Source organism: Cyrtonyx montezumae, unplaced genomic scaffold, assembly GCF_038088225.1.
Source record: "Cyrtonyx montezumae isolate F1298 unplaced genomic scaffold, pur_monq_1.0 scaffold_20, whole genome shotgun sequence".
Classification (NCBI taxonomy): Eukaryota; Metazoa; Chordata; class Aves; order Galliformes; family Odontophoridae; genus Cyrtonyx; species Cyrtonyx montezumae.
Window position 1 is genome coordinate 3696046 of NW_027071937.1, and position 22164 is coordinate 3718209.

At 53.8% G+C, this 22164-nt stretch overlaps 3 protein-coding genes across 3 annotated transcripts in view; 1 reads left to right on the forward strand and 2 right to left on the reverse strand.

Annotated features, from left to right (window-relative positions):
* DDX31 (DEAD-box helicase 31) overlaps nucleotides 1-8361 on the forward strand; it is a 42145-nt gene extending 33784 nt beyond the window's left edge. The window contains 2 exon segments of the mRNA XM_065737444.1: nucleotides 392-572; nucleotides 8182-8361. Of these exon segments, the coding sequence (XP_065593516.1) occupies nucleotides 392-572; nucleotides 8182-8335 (335 nt within the window). The 3' untranslated portion in view covers nucleotides 8336-8361.
* Nucleotides 8362-13256: 4895 nt separating this feature from the next.
* On the reverse strand, nucleotides 13257-18048 carry BARHL1 (BarH like homeobox 1). The gene is made up of 3 exons (XM_065737494.1): nucleotides 17588-18048; nucleotides 14669-14891; nucleotides 13257-13551 (listed from the first exon to the last, which is right to left on the reverse strand). Exons 1-3 carry the CDS (start codon nucleotides 18018-18020, stop codon nucleotides 13257-13259), a joined length of 951 nt encoding a protein of 316 aa, XP_065593566.1. The 5' UTR covers nucleotides 18021-18048.
* A 3946-nt stretch (nucleotides 18049-21994) lies between these two features.
* Nucleotides 21995-22164, reverse strand: part of CFAP77 (cilia and flagella associated protein 77) — a 51828-nt gene continuing 51658 nt past the window's right edge. Inside the window, exon 6 of the mRNA XM_065737395.1 lies at nucleotides 21995-22111. Coding sequence (XP_065593467.1) covers nucleotides 22043-22111 — 69 coding nt within the window. The 3' untranslated portion in view covers nucleotides 21995-22042. The remainder of the gene's footprint in view (nucleotides 22112-22164) is intronic.

The following is a 22164-nucleotide window of genomic DNA, read 5'->3' on the forward strand; positions in this document are numbered from 1 at the left end:
TTTCCCCTTCTTTATCCCTCTATTCCCTCTTTCCCCCTTTTTGCTGCCTTTTGATATCAACAACTCTTTGTGTGAGATGTGCTGCAGACATCGCCCTTTGAGGCAGAAGGGGCATCCTTACAAGAGGCAAACCTAATGCAACTTAATGTAGTGTTTGTTTCAGTTCCTAACCCTTCTCCACCACCTTTCTTCTCCTTACGGGATTGTACCAGTGCTATATACAACCTTCACAGATTTTTAACATGCCAACCTTACTCACCAGCTGCTGACCAGAAGGTGTCCCAAAGGACAAGACCAATGTCCTTTCAGCTGGAACAGCTGAATCTTTAAGTATATATATATAAAGATGCAGTAGCAAACAGAATTCACTTTTTTTTTTCTTTCTCCCCAGCACTGCAGTCTTTTCTTTGTGCCTACACTGCCTATCCCAGAAGCCTCAAGCACATCTTCCACATCAAATCTATCCACTTGGGTCATGTGGCCAAGAGCTTTGGCCTGAGAGATGCTCCCCAGAACCTGACTACTCTTCCAACTGCTAACTCGAAGAAGAAAACCAAACCAAGACCACTAAGGTAGGCCAGCTTGATGTTCTCAAGCCAAGGGATGCCATGTGCCAACCCACAATATGCATTGCTCCCTGAAGTTCTTGTGATTGCTCCAGGAGTTCATTTGTGATTGCATAGAGGCTAAATCATGCTGAGCCATTGGCTTAGGTGGTACTCTGAGTTGTTGTTTAATTCTTCCTTCCTCCCCAGGAGCTATAGAGTGCCTAAAAACTATGTGTATTAAACCAACTTGGTTAAACGTTTGAATGGGAATTTAGTTTAAAAAAAAAAAGAAAAGAATTGCTCACTTTGTAGTTTGGCTTCTGATCAAGATGCTCTTTTATTTTGAAGGCAGTGTAGAGAAGTGCCTGCATGGACTAGCCTGGGTTCTGCTGCACCTTTTCTATTTTCTCAGGGCTCGAAGCACAAGCAGAAGCAGCCTAATTTTTATTTGTTTATACTTCAGAGCAACTTTGAAGCATAAGGAAGGGCACAGGCACTGTTCCAGAGCAGTGCATGAGATTTTCCATGTATTGGAGTGGTCCTCTGCTTTGCACAGGTCGTGGTTGTGATAGAGCTCCAGCAGCAGTCCTGTTGTAGCCAAGCACTTGCACAGCAGAAGCTGCCAGCTTTTTCCATTCATATCCTCATTTCCAGTCACACAGTCCTACACAGATCCATGATCCTTGGCTTGAGAGTAGTTGCAGTAGCAACTCTGCCCTCATCTCTGTCTAGGGAAAGTCTCTCAGACAGGGCTGTGTGCATAATTGCTTATTGGTGTATGGTGTGGAATGAGAAAACCATCAAGGAAACTGCAGAGGAATGCATATTTTCACTTTCTGAGTTTGACCATTCTGCTTATTGTGATCCACGGCAGTGTGAGTGGTGATTTATCTCACAATATACTTCCTTTCTTCCTTCCTGGCCTTGACAAATACCAGCTCTTCCCTCTCTTATATCTGTTCCAGTCTCCTAGATACTCCTTTCCTGCATCAGGAGTCTGAGATTCCCTCTCAAACCTGGAGGGGAAAAGCCCCAGGTACTTTCCTCTGCCTGAGATGGAGCTGAAAATGCTCAGTACCTGTGATCCCTGGTGCTTTGAGGTGGTTCCAGAAGACAGATAGTCTTCCCTTCAGGGGCCACGACATTAAGCTCTTGCAGTCTTCCCCAGCACAGCAGCAGTCAACAAACTTTGGCTTGCCTGTAAAATCACTGCAGTAGTTCAAAGGGAGAAAAATCTTTTCCTGGTATCGTTTGTGACTCCTTCCATGTAATTGTTGCTGCAAACCCCATTAGCCATGCAATTAAAGCACTAATCCACTTAATTGTTCCTAGGCTGGTGACATCTCTTGCGCATGTATGTGTTTTGGAAGGGGGAAAAAAAAAAAGGGGGGAAAGAAAGAATGGGGAAAGGATTTTAAAATAAGCATTGTCCTGCTTTGAGAAGCCACCAGGGACAGAGCACCGATCTGCCTCCTGCTTCAGCTGACCCTCACCAGCAGATGGGCAACAGGATGGGAATGCCCCTGTGAGGGGGGATTTAACGGAGCTTTATTTCAGGAAGAATAGCCTGATTAGCTGATAAAGAGCATGTAAGATGGTATGGGGTGGGCTTTGATGTCTTGCTGGCCCAGCAGGGTGTCAAGCTATGACTGACAGTAGCATGTCACAGGATTACTTGGCCTGCAACAATGCCTCTCTGTGTTCCTATGATGTTGCTATTCTGTTAGAGCTACTTTTCCCCTTGTTACGCACCTCTTCTAGGCAGCATTCCTCCTCCCCAAGTCTTCATCCTATTATAGTACAGACAAGCTCAAGATACAGTAGGTAGTTTAGGCACAGGATGTGTGGGGTTGGGGGATGTGGAGGTGCTGGAACAAATGGTCAGAGTGATTTGAAAGCTCATTTGCACGTGCATGGTACAGTTGCAGCTCAAGACAAGTAGGCAGACTTTGCATGGGTTTGGCACTGCTCAGGCTCTAGGTTTCAAATCTGAGAGCATCTGGAAAGTGAAAACCCTGTTCTTGCCTGTGAGACTTATTTCTTATTAACTTTGCTTTAAGGAAGAAAGAAAAGAGAATATATTAGTATTTATGGTACAGTTTAGAAAAAAGTGAACATAAATTCAAGATAGCACCACTAGTTTACAGAGAACTTCACAATGACAGAGAGCAGAAGTTAGGCTGCCATAAAAAGACAAATGGTTTTTAATTGTAATATGTGAGGCTTGAAACAACAGCAGTGTAGTCACGGGGTGGTCTTTTTAATTCTGTTTCTCACGTGATACCATGAGTGTTGGTTGTTGTATTACACGTTGCCTCCAAACATTTGATACTCATTTTTCATCAGTCTGCTCACCTCATCTCTCAGCACCTGCCCAGAGAAGAAAGAAAGGGCAGTCCAGTTGGCGGTGGGGTAAAGGCAATCATTACATGTTTCTTTAAGAGGATAAAGAAAACTTCTCATTTCTTTTGAAGTCTCCTTTTGTGCTTGGTGCCTCCTTAGGGAGCCTGGCTGGGGAAGGTGGGACAGGAAGATGTGGCAGCCAGGTGTGTGATGATTCAGTGCTGGAATGTGGAAGCAGCCCTCTCCTGAATGTGTGTGTAAAACTTGTGTGTTTTTTTTTCTTTTAACCTTTTTGAGCAAAGCATCAGTCCCCTTTGCCATAGCAGGTTTTGGAAAACCCATTCTGAGGATGGCAAAATCATGTGATTTCTTTGGGAGTTGCAATGCTGTGTCCACGTGTAAGTTGTATATACCAGTTACTGTATATTGAGTTACAGTACATCAGCTTACTAAGTGCCTGGGCTCGTGCTTTTAGTAAAGGCTGGATGCTAGGAAGCTGATCCCGCTTCCATTGAGGGATTAACTGTCTTTCACTGCAGAGAAGCAGCTTGCACAGGAAGCAGCTGACATGCCCAATAGACATGTCTTTTGACTCTTTCACAATGCGGATGCCGAAGACCTATTGCCATTCCCCCAAGCCTCCCTGTGCTGCTCGGTGTTTTGCACTGTGAATCAGCAGGGTTTTATGGGATTCTGTTGGGGACTGGTGGTCTGTTTTTTTTTTCCCTATTGATCTCTCTGGAAGCCAAGGGGTCTCACCATAATGGGGAGTCACAACTTAATTTGCCTTGTTTGTGAACTCATGCCATTACAAAGAGAGAGATAAGTCCTTAAGTTCTATGGGTTCTGTTGAACTCTTCGCTGCAGGAATGTTCAGAAAGATTGAATGAATATCAAACATAGTCATTGCTGCTACAGCACGTGTGAACAAGTAGTATAAAAATTAAGGTGAAAATCCCTTCAACTTCAGGGTTCAGACATACTTAGCTAATATGGGATCAAATAAGGCATACAGGATGCTTCTGTTTGAGGGGATTGGTTTATATCATCATTACACCAGCATTGCTCTGAATGCAAGTGCTGTTAGGCCCTCAAGGTTTTGGCTGCAAGACTGTTGTCGTGTTGCTGAAATAACTGACTTTGGTAGATGTACAGTGAACTTTACTGTTAGATTGTCTCGGTGTGAATACCACTCTGCTCTGACTGTACTGCAACGGCACCTGATGCTCCATCTGACCAAGTAATAATTTTGTGCATTCTTCTCAAGCCAGTGTTTATATCAGCAGACAGGAGTCCCTAGGCCATCTGTGGAGAGCAGTGTAGGACTGCTGATGAATTTCATGCCCCCACTCCACAAAAAAAAGCGATGGAAAAACCAAAGCAAACAGGGTTGCGTTGGCTGCAGATGGTTCATCCAACACTGTAAGTAGAAAAAGCAGGTGTTGCAGCAGCCTTGGCCCAGAGGTAACCCAGCTCTGCTGCTGGCACGGTTTCAAAGAGCTGTTGGAGATGCTGTCAGGCAGATTGATAGCACGCTCCATGTTGAAATGCTTTCTGATAAATGAAACAACCTACCTCAGTCTCCTCCAAAGGCACACCATGAGTTCTGGGACTGTGCGTCAGAACTTTGTACTCCGTCTTCCTCGGCTGAGGCAATTTGGGAGCCCTTGGTTGCTGCAGATGCTGCAGGTTGGTTAAAGGTCATCACACTTGCTGCACTGCATCTCACCGGCGTTCCACTGAGCTCAAGACAAAGGAGCAGCCAGCAGTGCTAACCAAGAGGAAGGAGAAGAAAAAGCGTGCTCACCATTTAGGTAAAAAGAGGCATCTTCTCAACCATCAAATGATGTCTGAGAAAACACACGTGTGGGTGCACTGCTCTGACTGGGGGAGTTTTTAGTTCAGAGATCAGCTTGCAGTTCAGCTCAGTAACGAAGCGGATATGTCGATGTGAAACACATAATGGAATTTGGGAATGAAAATCAAAAAGGGCTTCAGATGCTCAGTCCTTTTCTTAGCACTGTCACTTGGTCCTTTCACACCTGAATGTTTGGGCATCTCCACATCTGGGAGGGGTATGGTTCAGCAGGCATGGTGGTGATGGGTTGTGGTTGGTTTAGGTGATCTCAGTGGTCTTTTCCAACTTCAGATCCTAGAATCATTAATCGCTTATGTTGCGGTCAGTTTGTTTATGATGCCAACAAAGATCTGCATGGATGTTTCTTTATGATACTCTGAAGCAGAGCAACAAATTGAGAGTTATGGGATCAGAACAGAAGAGTGATCCAAAATTGTTCAGATTTCCTTTGGGTGGAGGGTTGGGCAGCACCAGCAGCCTGCTGCTCACTGCAGGCAGTAACACAGAGAAATCAAATAACTTGTGTGCAGGGATAAGTTCCTCCTAACATGGACATTGGGGCTGTTTCATTTTCTGAGTTACAGTCTCTCTGTTTCTGTCTTGCTTTCCCCTAGCTAATAAAACTATTTTCTCATCCATTTGAGCATTCCTTTCTCCTTTAAGCCCTGCTGAAATCTTGGCACTATAGCACATCGAGATGGTCAATCATTAGTGAATTATTTTTTTTTCCCTTCAAGTTCCCCTTCGTTTCAATGTTTTGTAGTTCCCCACCAAAACACTAACTGTTGTTTGGAAGCAGGAATTTAAAGGGCTGTGGATTTCTCTGCCCGTTATCAACATGATGTGTTCTCATTAGAGCTCAATACAGCATGATATCTAGACATGAGATCACAGAAAGAGATGCTGACAATCCATGTGTTTATCCAGTGATGGGAACATGGGTTCTGTCTGTGTTGCAAATGTGTCTTCGTTTCCAGCCGTTCTGTGAAGCTTTTTGCCAGGTATCCAGTACTGCCACACAGCTCTGTTCAATTAGCATCACACCAGCCCTCGGCAGCAGGGAAATACAGACATCCCGGGTTATGAGGTGGGAGAATGGACACCAAGGACAAAGAGGTTAAATACTTTGCCCAAGGATGCTCAGAGAGTGAGTACTGAGGTCTCCCTCCATTCTCCCGGGTTTTGTCTCATCACCACAGGGCACCTTTCCTTGTTAGCTTGGCTCCTCTCGCAGAGCCCTGGAGACATTCGCCAGTTGAGCAGAGAAGGGAATGTACAGGTTAGCAGCAGCACACCAGGGATAAGAATCTGGCCAGGGATCCTGACCTGGTGCACTTTCCCTGCGTGCTGTCACTGCAGCCTGTCACTGATGCCAGTGGCTCTTGCATCTTGTGTTTAATCGGGGCCTTGACAGCTGCTTTTCTATTTCCAGTGATCAGCACAGGTTCCACAGCACAGCTTCATTGATTTTTGTGGCCCTCGTTAGAGGGAGAAACCTCTCATTTCCCCCTTCCCCACATTCTTATTTTCCTGTGTACAGCTGATCACCACAGCAGGAGGTATTGATTTACTAATTGGGCAATGATTTCACCTGATTGATAATAAAGTGTTGGACAACCTCCCTGCTGAGCTGAAATTCAACCTGGCAGCTACTGGTGGATTACTTGTCTTTTTGCAGCAGATAGTCCCGTGTTGTTAAGTAAACTGATCTGTTGCTTGGTAACCCTGAATTACTGTTGTAAATGCATGGAGACACAACGGAAGTGTCACATAAGTTTGTCAAGTGATGGAGGGGTCTGGGCAGGAAATACATCTGCAGGTGTACCCTACAAAGTTGTTCCAGCAGAGCTGAGTGGCTGAGGGTGCACCCCTGGAGCCCCTCCATGCTGTGGTGCCACGTGTGTGTAGGAAGGCAGTCTGACAAGGTGCATCTGTGGAGGTACTGTAGGTAGGGCCTTCCAGCAGCATAATTGCTTCACTGGAGCCAGTGCTGTCTTTTTCCCTTAGTTTCTTGTGGTTTCAAAACAGGCAGTGGCTGTGTGTCTTATTTCTCTGCTACATCCAGCCTCTAACCCTTCTGCCAGTGCAGGGTTTGGGTCTTAAATGAGTGAGAGAATGGAGTCTGCACCAAAGATAGCAGAGTTTTCTCCCCTCTGTCTTCCAGGCTTTATGTCCCAGAGAGCCCATCATACAGAGGTAATCATTGCACCATCCTTCTTATCATTCAGAGCCTTCCTATCAAACAGATTCCAGCTATGAGAACTACACAGGGATGGAAAATGAGATGTGGAAAAGGGACAAGCAAATATCCCAGATAGCCAAGAGTTTCCTTCCTCCCTCCCTCCTAATGAATGAGTTCATCAGTTGCTGCAGCCAAGGATCTGTGGTCCCCAGCATGGTTCTGAACAGCTGAAGGAACTGGGAAGAGCAGTGCTGCATGGCTGCACCCTTTAGGACAGCTGAGGTCCGTGCATTATCAACAAAGCATGCTGGAATGGGTGTGGGGCTTCTGTTGTATTCCTTCGTTGTACTCAGATGGACTTCTCTTTACTTCTGAGGAGAGGTTTGGGATCTGGTTCTGATCTTTAATAAACCAAAGAGTGGGATGTGCAGACACCAATAGCTGTGGATGGCCCCTCGTGCTGAGGACTGTGGGAACATTGTAGGGAACAACGGTGCCTCCACTGGAGGGACTGCAGTTCAGATAGTTAAGAGAGGGATACAGCAGCAACGAGGATGAGATTTGCCCAAGGTCACAGAGCAGGACAGTGGCAGAACTTGTGGTGAAAAATGCTGAGTGGATTCTTATATTTATAGCTGGCAGTTCAGGGCTGCAGGGAGATCCACGTTGGAGTTTAGAGGCTGGGCAGAATGTGGCTTCCCTTGCAAAAGCTGGTCTCTGGAGAGAGGGAGTGCTGCAAGGTGCATGTGATGTCTGCAGGACAATGCGAGGGAAGAGTCTGCTGCTGTTACACTCTTGAAATCATTTTTTTGTTGATTGTTTGTTTGGGATTTCTGCTTTCAAGCTGTGGGTTTCAGCTCTGTTTATAAAATGTTTCCATTGTTCAGTGTCTTGGAGCTCGTCGTCTTTTTTATCATCATTATTACAATTTTCAAACTGCTGTGTCACCTAATTCATCAGCCTTCAGCACACAGCCTTCCCTCCTTCTCCCCACCACCCCTGCAAGAGCATTTGTACAGAACAAAGGCTTGCTTTTAAAAACGGCATGATATTTTGCCACCTTTGTGAAAACCTGTCACAACAATATCTAATTTTGCATGAGACAGAATTTCAAATCAAGCCTCAAGAAGAGGAAGCTGTTCTTCTGCTAATGCGCAAATGTCACTTTCCACAGCTGTAAAATGAGTAACCCACCTAGCAGCATTTCAGAGCCAAGGAAATCTAATTCCTGTTCTCCTCCCCCTGCCCAGGTCTGACCTTCTCAAGAAGACCCGTGGCAAACATCGCCTGGCTGAGATCTTGAGATCTGAATATTCCAGCGGGATGGACGCTGGTGTCTCCAAGGTCAAGAAGAGGAAGAAGAAAAAGCAGAGAAAACCTGGCAGCCAGCAGAAACCAGTATGAGCTAGGACCTCCCAGTAATGGGCTGCACAAGCTGCTGGAGCCCCTCACCCAGGCTCAGATATTGATCTGAGGTTCAGTTTGTCAGGCAGACGTGGGAGGGGCCCTGGGGATGCTGACCTCCTCCCTCCTATGCCTGTCTCAAATGGAATTGCACCCAGACGTGTCCTGTTGCACTGCTGCAGCTGTGTGTGGCTTCCTGATGATGCAGCTTGTTTCTAAGGCGATGTTTTTGCAAGAAAAATAAAAGAGTTTAATTACAGTTTCCTGAGGAACGTGATGTCTGTGTAACCTCAAAGTGAGACAGGTGTGTTCAGAAAGGAGGCATGTTCGTGTTTCAGGGGCCCGTGGAAGCACTCTACAAACGTTGGCTCGCTTATTTTTAGCCAGAGAAGCACTGGTGGTGGAGGAGGTGCTCAAGGTGCACGTTTAGGAGGAGGGAGAGGAGGCTGCTGCTTCCCCTGCTGCTGTCACAGGTAACACAGCCACCCTCCTCCGTGCACTGGGGAGGAGCTGTCCCTGGACACTGTGAGTCAGATGCTGCTGCCCCCGAGGAGTCTCCCCACTTGCAGTGAAATTGGTCGACTTGTGGAGAACTCTTCAGTGTAATGACACATGGTCCCTTTGGGGCAGAACTCATGGGCACAAAACTTCATGTCAAAAGTCTGAGTTTGGGAACAAACGTTGTCACTGTAGGAAGGAGCCAGAGTGGAATGCAGCAATCTCCAAACTTCTCCTTTGCCTGCAGCGTATTGTCATACCTAATTATGAAATGCAGAATATGTATGAAATGTCTCACCTCTCTGAACATGAAAGCCTTTGCAGAGCCTTGCTAACACTTCCCACTAGTAACCCAGGCTTTCAAGGTCCTCCCAGCTTTGGCTTGGCCTCACACTCTGCTTTGTTTCAGTACGTCCCGAGCTAACAGATTTAATTTCGTGCTTTTCCCGTGTGCTGTTTTTTTGTTCTCTCACCAACAGATATCCATGTCTGAGGAGAGGAACGCAGCACGATCCCAAACGTGGCAATTGCCAAGCATGTGGAATGAGACCTGAGCTCTGGTGGGTCAGAGCGTGGTGTGGGGCAGGCAGGGCTCCTGCAGGAGACCTGCAGACCCCTGCAGGTGCTCACCCACCTCCACCCCGTGCTGCTTCCAGTGCCCCAATGGCCCCGAGCCTTCCTGTGGGGAAGGGGCCACACGCAGCCCACCCGTGTGGCCAGAGAGGGTTTCAATCCAGCAGCAGAAGGGGACAAAGTCACGAGAACAATGCCCACTTTGTGAGCACAGAATTGAGGGCACCTGCTGCTGGGTTGCAGTGAGTCACACTAAGGGCTGTAGGAGGGGAGAAATCAGTACGAAAGTATTTAATTTGTCAAGCGAATGTTACTCTGAGAACCAAAATGATTCTCCTTTCCTCCCAGGCAGTTTCCAAACAGCACCAGTTTTGCTGCAGTCCTTTTCTGACTAAAGAAAGGACTGCAGTGTAAAATTGACCACCTTTTTACAGAGAGAAAAATTAATAGTATTTATTAGATCAAGATAAAAACAACGAAACCCACCTGACTCTGAGATTACTGTTTGGAAGAGCAGTCAGGTCAAAGGCAAATGTCAGCTTAAAAAACAGAAAGCAAAACCCCCAAGGGTGAAAATGACTCAGAGAGAGTGATGCAGAGGAGTGTGAGTTTGGGAAGAAGTGATCTTGGGCACGAGAGCAGGGCCTGCCCTTCTGGCTCATACAAATCAATGGAGACTGCTGGTAAATCCGTGGTAACAGCACCGTGGCTGCATCCGTGAGACTCCAGGAAATCTGATGCTGGCATTGAGTAACGTTACACACACGATGGTGAACAATGTGACAACAAAATGCTTTTTGGTTTCAAAGAGAAAAGCTTGTGCATCTTCGTTAGCAGGGAGGGCTGGGTTAATGAGTGGTTGGGGAGAAAAAAGAAAAGTAGAGGAGGTGGGCACACCTGGAGCTAACCAGGCCTAGCTGGTTTGCTCTTAGTAAACTTCAGGGCCAAAGTGCAAAACGTCTTTAAGTTGTAGCTGAGACAGCAGGAGCCCAATTCTGCCCTTAGTTACACTTCAGCAGCCCTCTCTGCTCTGAGCTCTATCCGTGTTCCTCCTCTCGTTCAGGTAGTAGTACAGTTTGCAGTGAATTTGTACTCAACAGTTCAAATTCACTGCAAACTGTACTACTACCTGAACGAGAGGAGGAACACGGATAGAGCTGGGGTGCAGGGCGTGGGGCCGAGCTGCCCCGTGGCTCCACACCCAGACCAGCAGGACCTGCAGGGTGCTGTGGCTGAGCTCCATCAGCACTGAGGATCAGTGCTGTGGGGTCGGGCTGGAGAGCTCGTGATCCAGCCTGGCTCTTCGAGGCGTGTGGTGTAAGCACAGCCTCGTGTGACTGTGGCAGTGCTGGCTTCAAGCAGGTTGGCTTGGTTTGGGTTGTGAGCAGCAGGGCCTGGTTGTCCTGCAGCCTGGAGCTGGGTCTGTAACAGCAGCACTATGGAGCCTTCCTCTCGAGCTCCCCTCCCGCTGCAGGTTTGCTTTCCCTGCTGTTTCTCTGCACCCTTCTGCCTCCGTGTCCTTCCCAGCAATGGGAGCCCACGTCCCCTGCTCCTTCAGGCCAGGCTCTGCACTCCCTGCCCTGCAGCAACAGCTTCCATGGGTGCTGAGGCTCTGGGAGAGGGAAAAGCAAAACGGGAACCTGCGTGTCTGGACACCAGGCACCCTGTGCCCCACTGCTGGGATGCACCAACAGCTAATTAAGGGAGAAAGCCACAGGAGCTGCCTGCTGCGTTGGCTGGTGGTCTCCATCAGCCCGGTGAGGGGTCAGGAGCAGCTCTGAGCTCTCCATTTTGGAGTAGTGCTGTCACACTACTGAAACAGCAGCTAAATCCAGGTGTGCGTTCCCTTCCATTCGTGTCTCCGCGCGCTGGCAGTGCAGCTCTCGGTCCTCATCCGCTCCCCAGGCCCTGGTTAAAGCCATGGGGTCAGGAGCCAGGAACGGGTTTGGGGGTCCCAATCCCGCAGCCCCCTGTGCACGTGGTGCCTCTCTCCGAGGAGAGCCCACCTCGCACATCGTCTTTCCCAAACGTTTCGATGTGGGAGCTGGCTTTGTGTGCCGGTCCCTCTCCCTTGAACCCACCTCCACGGCGGCTCCTTCCAGATGTGAAACGGCACATGTGAATCTCGCAATTACCGACGTGTGACGAAGCCTTGTACTTCATTAATGTCAGAGGAGGAATCAGCCACGGCTACGAGGACAATTAAATGTTAGAGAGAGCCTTTGATTCGCGTTCCTGCTGCGCGGATGGGAGGAAGGCTGCCGCCCGCTCCTCGCCCTCCCGCTCGCCCCACGGAGAGCACACCCACTGCAAGTTGTCCTTTGATCGATTTTTAATATGATTTTAAAGAGTTTTGTTTGGGCTTCATTCTTATTCAATGAGATTAATTTAAAGCACTTATCCCCCGGGTTTAAGTCAATCCATGTCGGATTGGGGACGGGGTTTGTTGCCCGCGGAGGGGGCTGTTTGCAGGGCGCTCTGAAAGACTCCTTTCCCACTTCATTAACCCGGAGCTGGGAGCACCCACCCCCCCTTCCCCATTCCTCCTCCTCTCCGAGGTCCGGGGATTTACCAAACTCCCCCATTCACATGCAAAGGATCCGCTCCGGCCACAAAAGCCGGGGGCTCTCCTCTCGGAGCGTGGCCGCGCATTTCGCGGAGCCCCCGAGCCCAAAGCTCCGGGGACGGGGCTGGGAGCGGCTGGGAGCTCTGCTCCGGGGGGGTTTGGGGGGGGCTCGGGGCCGGGCACAGCCCGCAGCCCATCTGTCGGCTCCCGGAGCCGGAGAGCCGCTGCCCGGCTGTCCCGGAGCAGCTGCCGGGCCCACGGCCGCAGCCATGTGAGCGACACTTTTCAAGGGTGGAAACAATCCATTTTCCAAAGCGATCATTTAAAGCACTTAGGCAATTATACGCTTAAGATTAGCGTTAATAATTCACCGGGCGGATGCCGGCAGTGGGAGCGAACCCCGCTTTCCCCTTCCCCCTAGAGGAGGGGGGGTACGGGGTAGGGAGAGGGGGGAGGGCAGAAAGCCCGGAGCAGGCAGGAGCCGTTCGTGTGTAAAGAAGTTTATTTCCACATTTAAAAAAGGGGGGACGGGAGCGGGAGCTGCCCCCGGGTTCCCCCCGCCCCGGCCGGGCCGGCCCCGGGATACAGACGGACAAAGCATCACTTACACAAATACGCCCTCAGGGTTCACAAATAAATAATTCATATACATTTTGCGCGCGGTATTTACATTTTGCCGCTTTTTCTTTCTTTTTTTCTTCTTTTCTCTTTTTCTTTTTTTTTTTTTCCTTTTTTTTTTTTTTTCTCCGGTTACGGAGATCCCAAAGTATCACTGCGGGAATGAAGGAGGGGGGGGGGGGGTCGGTACCCCCCGGTTCTTCCCGATCCCCACCCGCCCCCTTCCCCACCGGAGCGAGGCCGGGATGAAAGAGGGACCTCCCCGATTCCGGCCGTACTGGGGGGGTCGGGTCCGGCAATTGCTTGGAACGAAGCCCCCCCACTTTCCCCCCCGGGCAGCCCCTCCCCGTGCCCCCGGTGCAGTCTCGGATTGGGTGGGGGGTGGGGGGGGGAATCCACATCGCTGCCCTCCGAGGGCACAACGGAGTAACGCGGCCACAGTCCCGGAGCCGGGGGGGAAGCAGCTCTTCCCGTTCTTTCGTACTTTATATATTAAAAAAAATGTGGTGTGTGTGTGGAGGGGAGGGGGGGGGTCTCGTTTATATATATATTTATATTTGCGGGGGGGATGGGGGGGGGAAGCGGGAGTCTGTCGCTTGCTCGCGGCCCCAGGGCTGGGCTGGCCCCCTCCGGCCCCCCCCCACGCCCGGGGTTCGGGGCCGGGGCTCACCGGGGCTGTGCGGCCCGGGGCAGGACGCCGGGCAGCGGGGGTAGGGGCGGGGGGGGCTCGCTGCCGCCCTGCAGTCCGTGGATGAGGATGCGGGGCACCAAAGGTCTCTGTAGGGCCGGGGGCGGAGCGCTGGGTCCGCGGTACAGGTAGAGGGCAGCGCCGGGGTCCAGGTTGGAGACCAAACTCTGCGGGTAGAAGTAGGGCGAGGGAAACATCCTCTGCAGGGCTGAGTAGTTGCCAGCCTCGGCCAGCAGCTCCAGGCCCACCGCCGTCTGCCTTTTCCATTTGGTCCTGGGGGTGGACAAGCCGAGACAGGGGGTCAGGGAGGGGATGCTCTGAAGGATGCTCCCGGTTCCTCCCCCCGCCCTTGCGCGTCCCCCTTCCCTCGGGCTCTGCTCCCTCTGTCGCAGGATCCCGGGGTGGGATGGGATGGGGTGGGATGGGATGGGGTGGGATGGGATGGGATGGGATGGGATGGGATGGGATGGGATGGGATGGGATGGGGAGACGTAGCCCTCACTGGCGGGACGAGAGGATTTATGCCCCCCGCGCATCCCGGAGGCACAGAGCGGAGGAGGTACAAATCACTGCGTTCCAAACCGGGACCGATTCGGTATCCCCTTCCCGGTGCGCAGCCCGGGGGCAACAAATCCCGCACCGCGCATCTCATGCGGGACAGGCACCGGGCAGCCCCGCCGGCACCGAACCGCGGTGCGGTGCTCAGAACCGACACCGCAGCGCTCCCAGATCAGCGCAGATCGCTCCGGGCCGGGAGGGACCGCGGGGTCGGTGCGATGCGTTCGTTTGCGTTATAAACGTGTGTATATGTGCTCGTATTTCTCTTATATTTACGCACAGACCCCGCCGTCTCTACGCCGCCTAAAAGCCCCGACGGGTGGGCAAAGCCGCCGGGCGTTGCGGGCTGAAATCGCGGGGAGAGAGGGTTAAAAAGTGGGGGCAGAGAGGGGCCGGGGGGGGGCCCGCGCTCGGTGTCCCCCGTTCCGTCGGGTTTGGGGTCAGCGCCGACGGGGCCGTCCGGACGAATGAATCGGGGCCGCCAAATGTCTTCGACCCTTTTACGGTTTTGTCGCTGAAGCGCTAAACCTATTTCCCCCAGTAAATTATTCATCATAATAATAATTGTGTAATTACTGTAAGGGGTGTTAATTATTGATGGCCGAAGCAGTAATTGGTATCTATTATTAATGGGTCGATGTGTTATGCTGTTGTGTTTCGCTGGAAGCCCGCAGCTCCCCGCCGGCCGGGGCTGGGGGTGCGCATCCCCCCGGTTGTGGGGCGGGGTCGGTGCGGGGTGCCGTACCGCACAGCTCGGGGCTGCGGGGCCGGGAGTGGGGCAGCACGGGGCCCGGCGCGGTGGGGCGGGAGGGGACGAGCGGTGCGTTTTTACCTTCTGTTCTGGTACCACGTTTTCACCTGCGTGTCGGTGAGGTTGAGGGAGGCGGCCAGCTCCATCCTGTCCTGCACGCTCAGGTATTTCTGCCTCTCGAAGCTGCGCTCCAGCTGGGCCAGCTGGTGGTCGGTGAAGGCGGTGCGGGCTTTGCGGGGCTTTTTCAGCCTCACAGGGGGGCTGTCCCGGGAGCTGGAGATCTCCCGGTCCCCTTCTTCTTTCACTGGGCCGAGAGGGAGGAAGAGAGGTCAGGTCAGTGCAGGAAGGGACTGGAAACGCGATCAGAAATAAGCGGCGATGCGCGGTAGGAGCAAAACGGACAGGAGAGCTCGAGCACCGCACGGATCCCCGGCGCGGTTATCCCGCACTTCTCTCAATTCCAACCCCCGGGGCCTCGCGGGGAGCCCGGCCCGGCCCGGCCCGGCCCGGCGGTGCGGGGCGGTGCGATGGGGTCGGCACCGCTCCGCCCGGAGGACCCCGCAGCTCTCCTCCGCGTTTCTTTTTCTCCCTTATTTATACACATCTCTCTCACTTTTTAATTTTCCTTTCCCTTATTATTTTTTTCTCTCCTTTGATCTCTTTTCCCTTTTTTTTTTTTAATTATTATTTTTTATTTAAACGATTTTTTAAACCCCCAAACGGACCCAACTCCAAAATAAAGGCGCTGAGACCGCTGGTTTTTTATTTTTATTTTTTAAAGAGGAACGTCTGCGGGCCCGGAGCCGTCGTCCTCACAACGAAATGATGCGGGGTGACCGCTCTGGGGCCGCTTTTAGTCTCTAACGAAAGGTCGGGGACCGCGGTTCAGTCCCGGGGCTGTGAGCACCGGAGGGGATTTACGCGGCGAAACAGCAGCGACGGACGGGGAAACGGCAGAGAGGAAAAATCATGCGTTAAACAAAATTTAAAAAAGAAAAAAAATAAAAAATAAAAGCTAAACATGAACAAAAAGAAAAGAAAAATAATCCTTAAAAAACGAATCCGTGGTGGTGCTCGCCTTGCCCTCCCTCTCCCCCTCCCGAAGGATTATGTGGCAGAAATCGGCGTCCTCGAGTGTTTGTGGGTTTATGTTAAATTTCCCGGTGGTGGGGGGTTAGCGGGGCCGGGGCTGCGCGGGCCGAGAGCTGATGCCTCTCTGTAGGAAGACAATAATCCCGTTAATTGAGCCACCGGGGAACGAAAGCCTTCAGCCGGAACCCCCCGCTCCGGCCGAGCGGGCACAGTGCGCCGGGGGTGGGGGATGAGGGGCACCGGGGATGGGGGGTCCGGGCCCGGTCCCAAAGTTTGGCGGAGTTTCGCCACCAGCACCCCGGGAAAGGCAAATCCGCCCCCCTCTTCCCCCTCCTGGGGCTCAGCATCAGCTCCCAAAAAAGTCCCCGGTGCGGCTCCGTGTCTGTGCCCCGACCGCTCCGTGCTGACCGAAGGGGAGCACCGCGGCCCTGGGTTGTGCGGTTCGGGGCCGTTCTGCGGGTGGGGTCGGGCCGTGCAGCCCCTCCCAGTGTGCGGCCTCGGGGGGGGTTGCCCGAAGAAGGCGATGTCCGAAGTGGCAAAAAGGGATCGGAGGGAGCGGGGGCCCTCCTCTGCTGCCCCATTCAACGCCAGGACTTTAAACTCCACTTGGGCGCTGTTTTTACCCCTAGTCCAGAAATAGATAGATATTTCTTAAGGTTTTCCCCCATTCAAGCAGGGTTTTTACCTCCGTGCATGCAGAGTTTTCACTGCGTTTAAATAAGGTTTTTGCCCCAGGTCAACGGCGTTTTCTCCGCAGTTTAAGCGAGGTTTCCCCCACTTAAGCTCTCTCCCCGCCCGCAGCCGGCCCTGCTCCGTCCCTCCCTTCTCTCCTCTCTCGCTTTTTCCAATAATCTCGGCCCCTTTTTGGGAAAGGGGATTAAAGGCTGCGAGAACTGCGGGAGGGGAATTGAGGAAGAAAAAAGAAACCCCCCAAAACCCACAACTTCTCTTCCCCCCCCAAAAAAAACCAAACAAACGAACAAAAAAAAAAAAAAACCCACAAACAAAAAAAAATCAAACAAACAAAACCAAACACTCTTCCCCCCACCTAAAAAATAAAAAAAAAAAATAAATTAAAACAAAACCAAAACCAAACCCGCGGAGGGGATCGCGGCCGTTTTCGATCCCTTCGCAGCGGAGCCGACCCCCGCTGCCCCCCCGCTCACTCCCGGCCCCGTCCTTCGATCACAGCGAGGACCCCCCCGCGGCGTTTCGGGGCTCTTCGGGGCCACCCCCGGCCCTACAAACAATTTTCCCGGTTGGAAGTACGTTTTGTTTTGTTTGTTTGTTTGTTTGGTTGTTGTTTCTTTTTTGCTGGGTTGATGGGGTCGAGAGGGACGGGAGCTGCCGGCAGAATGAACTCCAGGGTGGGGAGGGTCGATGCCGACCCCCCCGTGTGGCTCCGGCCCGGGCAGAGGCTGTGGGGGCCCGAGAGGCCCCGGAGCTGCCGTGCTCGCTTCCGAACCCCCCCTCCAAAACAACACCGGGAGTAATAATACCGATAACACAACCCGGATCCAACCCCGCCGACTTTTCTTATTCGTTTCACATCGGAGCAGCGGAAATACCCGGCAAAACTCGTGATCATTTCATTTGGTGTTGTTATTATTATTTTTTCTTGTGTCTTCCTCGCGTTTTCCCGGGCGGGGTCTCCCTCCCCTCCTCCCCGCGGATTAGGAACGAAAGGACCGCGTTGTGTCCGCGGAACGCAGCGCTGCGCATCCCCGGAGCGCCCACGGCCCCGCGCGCGGCCCCGCCGGTCCGTCCCGAAGTTTCCCCAAGTTGGTGCAGACCCCACTCTCATTTCGGGGGCTGCCACGGCCCCCCCCACCCCCCTCTTTCTCTCTCCCCACCCCCCACTCCCTACTTTTATCTCCGGGGCCCCGCAAAGGGCTGCGCGGCTCTTACCTTTGTACTCGGAGTCCGAGGAGGAGCTGCTGGTGGTTTTTTCCATTTTCTCCCTAAAGTCCTCGCCGGGTTTGGTGGGGATCCTGCCCGCCGGCTCCTGCCCGCCGTGAGGTCCATTGGTGCTGGAGTAAGGAGCGCAGGCGGCCAGGGGCTTGCAGTCGGCCAGGATGTCTCTGATGAGGAAGGAGGACGTGACGGTTCGGGACTGGGAAGGAGCCGAGAGCTGCCCCGGCTGCAGGTGCGGGTCCAGGCCCGGCCGCACCGCCGCCTCCGGGGAACGCGGAGAGGGGCACCCGCTGCTGCCCTCCGAGCGGGGGCTCAGCTCCAGCGGGGAGCGGCCGTCTCCCACCAGAGGGTCCCCTTTGGGCACGGCCGGGCTGCCGGCTCGGTGCGAGAGGATGGAGTCGATCCCGAAGCCGGTGGAGCCCTCCATGGCCCCCGCGAGGTGCCGGCGTTCACACAGGCATTGGAGGGGAGGGCGCGGCGGAAGCGGGTTGGTAATGGGAATTAACAATAACGGCGACGACAACAACAACAAAAAAAAAAAAAAGCGAAAGGAAAAAATAAAAAAATAAAAAGGAAAAAAAAAAAAAGCGAAAAGGAAAAAAAAAATACAAAAAAAAAAATGGAGCAAAGTTCAGCGTGGGATCCGGGCAACAATTGCTGCAGGGCTCTCCGAGGCGCCGCGCGTTACATCCAGGGCTGCTCCGTCTTCAGCATCGCTCCCAGCTGCACTCAGACAGACAGACAGGAGAGGGGGGAGAGGGAGGCAGAGTCAAACTTTGGCCGCCGAGGGGGTGGGGAGGTGAAGGGGGGGGGACGGACCGACCCCAACCTCACCCGGGGCCCCTTCCCGGCCACCCCACCCTTGCCCGGAGCCGCGGGGCTGGGGGCTGCCAGCCGGAGGTGGGGAGGCAGCGATCGATAGTGAGGGCTCCGCAGCGCCTTAACCACTTAATGATCCAGAAATCAACGGGGAGGGCGAGGGGAGGGCGGAGGGGGTGGGAGCCTTCGGGCCGCCGCGGCACCCCCCTTCCCCGCCAGCAGCTCGGACAGCGCCGGGGGGGATCCGGGGGGAGGGAGGGATGAGGGTGGGGGGGTGGGGGAGAGGGAGAACCGGAGTCAAACCGGAGTCAAAGCGTCAAAGCGCCGCTACCGGCGCCCGGAGTCACTCCGGATGCCGAATTCAGGACCTCGGACAGCGGCCGAAGTCACTCCGACTTCAGCACTTCGGACAGCGGCTTTGGGGGGGGGGGGGGGGGAATGGGGGGTTAAAAACGATACACAAATCGAAATAAAAATTAAAAAAGGGAGAAAAACGAAATGAACTTGTGCCGCTCCGGCTCGCGCTCCCCCCCGCGCCGCAGCCGTGTGAACGCGCCCATTGGCCGCGAGGCGTTTTGGGGGCTGTCACTCTCTGCCGGTGACACCTTGCAGCTTGATTAACGCGAATTAATTGCCGCCCGGGTCCCCGCGCTTTCCGGGCGGTTTCCGCCCTCTTTGCTGTCATTATGGCGCTGATGGGGCTCGTAATGGGGTGATTAGCCGCGGGGGGGGGGGGCCGGGGGGGGGCGGGGGGTATTCGGAGGGCTGCTGCTTTCCGCTCGCCTCCCCGCAATTAACTGCTCCGCCGCTCGCTCTCGAGCGGTGAAAGTTTTGCTGAGCGTTAGAAATACAATAATAATAATAATAATGAAAGAACGATAAGGAAAAGCGCTGAACCCTTCCCGGAGCCCCAGAGCAGAGGCGGCAGCTCAGAGCCCGAGCTGAGCTCCGGAGCTGCGGATTTCGTTGAATCCTCTCGCTGAAATCGGTTTTTAACGGGAGGAGAGAGCCTTTTGGAAAAGCAAACCCGGGGCCGCCGGGTGCCGAGCACCGGAGAGCCGGAGCTGCCGTCACATCGGCAGTGACCGCCCCAAAGACCCCCCCGGCCCGGCTGGAGCCGCCCGCGCCGCACGCCCCGGTTTCCCTTTCCCCCCCTCCCGCCCCGTCGGGACATCGTGCCGCCGTCGCACTCTCCCGCAGGGCTCCCACCTTCCGACCGCTCCCTCCTCCTCCTCCTCCTCTTCCTCCCGGGTTCTTTTCCTGGGGGCAGACGGGAGGAAAACGTCCGCTTTTCCCGTGTGCGTGGAGCTGCGCGACTTCAGAGCGATGCTGCCGGTTATTGCTCAAATCGTCGATTTCCTCCTTTTCCCCCCTTCCCGGCCGGGCAGCTGCATCTTGTCCCTCTTCCAAAGCCGCTCTCGGCCGGCAGCTTGGAGGCGGCAGGGCCCCCCCGGGCCGCACGGCTGCCAGCTGTCGGGCAGCGGCCACGCAGGGCCCCCCACCTCCTGCCCTCCGCCCCGGCTCGGGGCTGACTGCGAGCGGGGCAGGGAACAAAGGAGCCCCGCAGGTGGACAGGGACGGGGGGAGAGCTGCATCAGCCCCCTCCTCTGTCCCAAATCTGGGGTGCAATGGACCCGACTCGGGGCTGCGTGTCCCCCCCGTGTTAGGAGAAATCCCTTCTGTGAAGGAGTGGTCAGGCGTTGGCACTGCTGCCCGGGGGGAGTTGAGGTCACCGTCCCTGGAGGTGTTGCAGAGCCGTGGAGATGCGGCGCAGAGGGATGTGTCAGTGGATATGGTGGGGTGGGTTGGGGTTGGATTTGGGGATCTTTGAGGTCTTTTCCAATCGGAATGATTCTGTGATTCTGTGCTTCAGCTGCTGGCGCTGCTTTCTCAGCATCCAACAGAGCAAGAGATGCACGGGAACTGGTCCCAGTGAGAAATGGGGCAGAGACCTCCATGGGGTTTTGCAGCTCTCTGCAGCATGCTAGGCTCCAGCAACCCACCCAACCCAACCAGTCTGGGATGGAGATGGGCTCTTGGAAGAGCACTGAGGTTGGATTTGGGGCCGGGAATGGGACCCAAAAGATGAGTCAGGGATGGGATTGGGGTTGCATTATAATCACACGTGTAGGCACTGCTTTGAGTGGTGAGCCTGCTGCTGGGGTTCCCCCTCTTTCATCGAGCACTGGCCCTCAAACAGTCACAAGGAGACCTCCAGCTCAGCTCTGCTCTCTGTACAGTTATGGGGTGCAGGCGGGGGGGGGTTCCAGCCCTTATCCCTGAGCACACACTGTATTCTGCCATCCCCAGCCAGGGCTCTGTGTCACTCTGAGACCACACCTGGCATTCCCAGCAGCTACAGGTGCTCCCCCTGCTCATGTTCTGATGTCAGCGTGACTGACATTAATTAATATGAATTATTAATATTATTATTATTTCAGAACTGGACTCTCCAAGGCAGAAATGTCCCCTGTTTTGCCCGTGCATGGCATCCCCTGTACAGCAGTTAGGAGCTCATTAATTCAAGTGGTGACACTGACGATGTGGGTTTACATCAGAAGCAAGCTTTCTCCTTTGGTTGAGCTGAACCCTGGGGCACCCAAGACCGTGCTGGACCCCGAAGGGTAAATCCCTGCGCAGCAGAGCCAGGTCCATCCTGGCAGCCCCTCTCTCACAAAGGCTGAAAAGCAGCTTAGGAGCCTTACTGTGCCCAGGAGCAAGGCTGGTGGAGCACCAGGGCGTGCTGCCTCCGTGCCCCACTGGCCAGGTGGGCTCCAAATGATGTGTCTGCATGGGTGTCCCCGTCCCTGTCACCCCCTGCCCTGCAGCCACGGGGTGTCCCTGGAGGAACGGGGCCTGCTGGCCATGGCGGGGCACCACCACATGTGGGTGGGGGGGGACAAGAGATGCTGTGCTGCACTGATGTCCCTGCAGGATGTAGCTCCTCCAGCTCCAACACCTTGTTGTATTCATACAAAGCACACCTAGCTGCCCCTCAAACCCGTTTCCTCGGGATGCTCCCGCTCCCCGAAACGTGTCCGTCCGAGAGGGCGGGCGGGGCGGGTGGGGGTGCTGTTCGGGTGGGGAAAATGGGCAGGAAAATCGACCCGAGGGCTGCAGGGAGCGGGACGGGCGGTGGGGAGCCTGCGGCAGCGGTAGAGCTGCGTTACCAGTGGGTGTCACTGCAGGACAAGGAGCGCCGGGGCGAGCGGGGCCGGCACGGGGCACCCCGGTACCGGGGACAGGGGATGGGGATGGAGGGGTTCGGGGCCCGGCTCAGCGCGATGGGGCTCTCCTAGACTTGGTGTTGTCGAGTTTAATTTGCTTGTGCAGAACAGGCAGGGGAGGAGGCTGCCCTTCCCCCGTGGGGCTGCGCTGGTACGAGCTCTGCCCTCTTAGCACTGCGATTTGAGCCCGAGATCTGTGGTGATCAGGATGAGGAAAACGTTGGTGTGCATCGGGTGTGAAGCAATGGACAGGCTGAAACGGGATCTTGTCATTCATTTTTTATTTATTTGGCTATATCTGCATGAATGTAACTCTTCAAATCCTGAGAAATCCCACGTCTATGGTGAGTGCAGGTCCAGATCCGAGCTCACTGTGTGGTTGCCCTGGGGTGGTGGGCACTTCTCAATGGGAAGCACTGAGCGCCTTCTTATGAGCACCACGGGCTGGAAAAGTACAGATTCGAGGCCCAATCTATAGGAAAAGGAGCAGACAGATGATTGGTTACGCGAGCAGCCGGTCAAGGC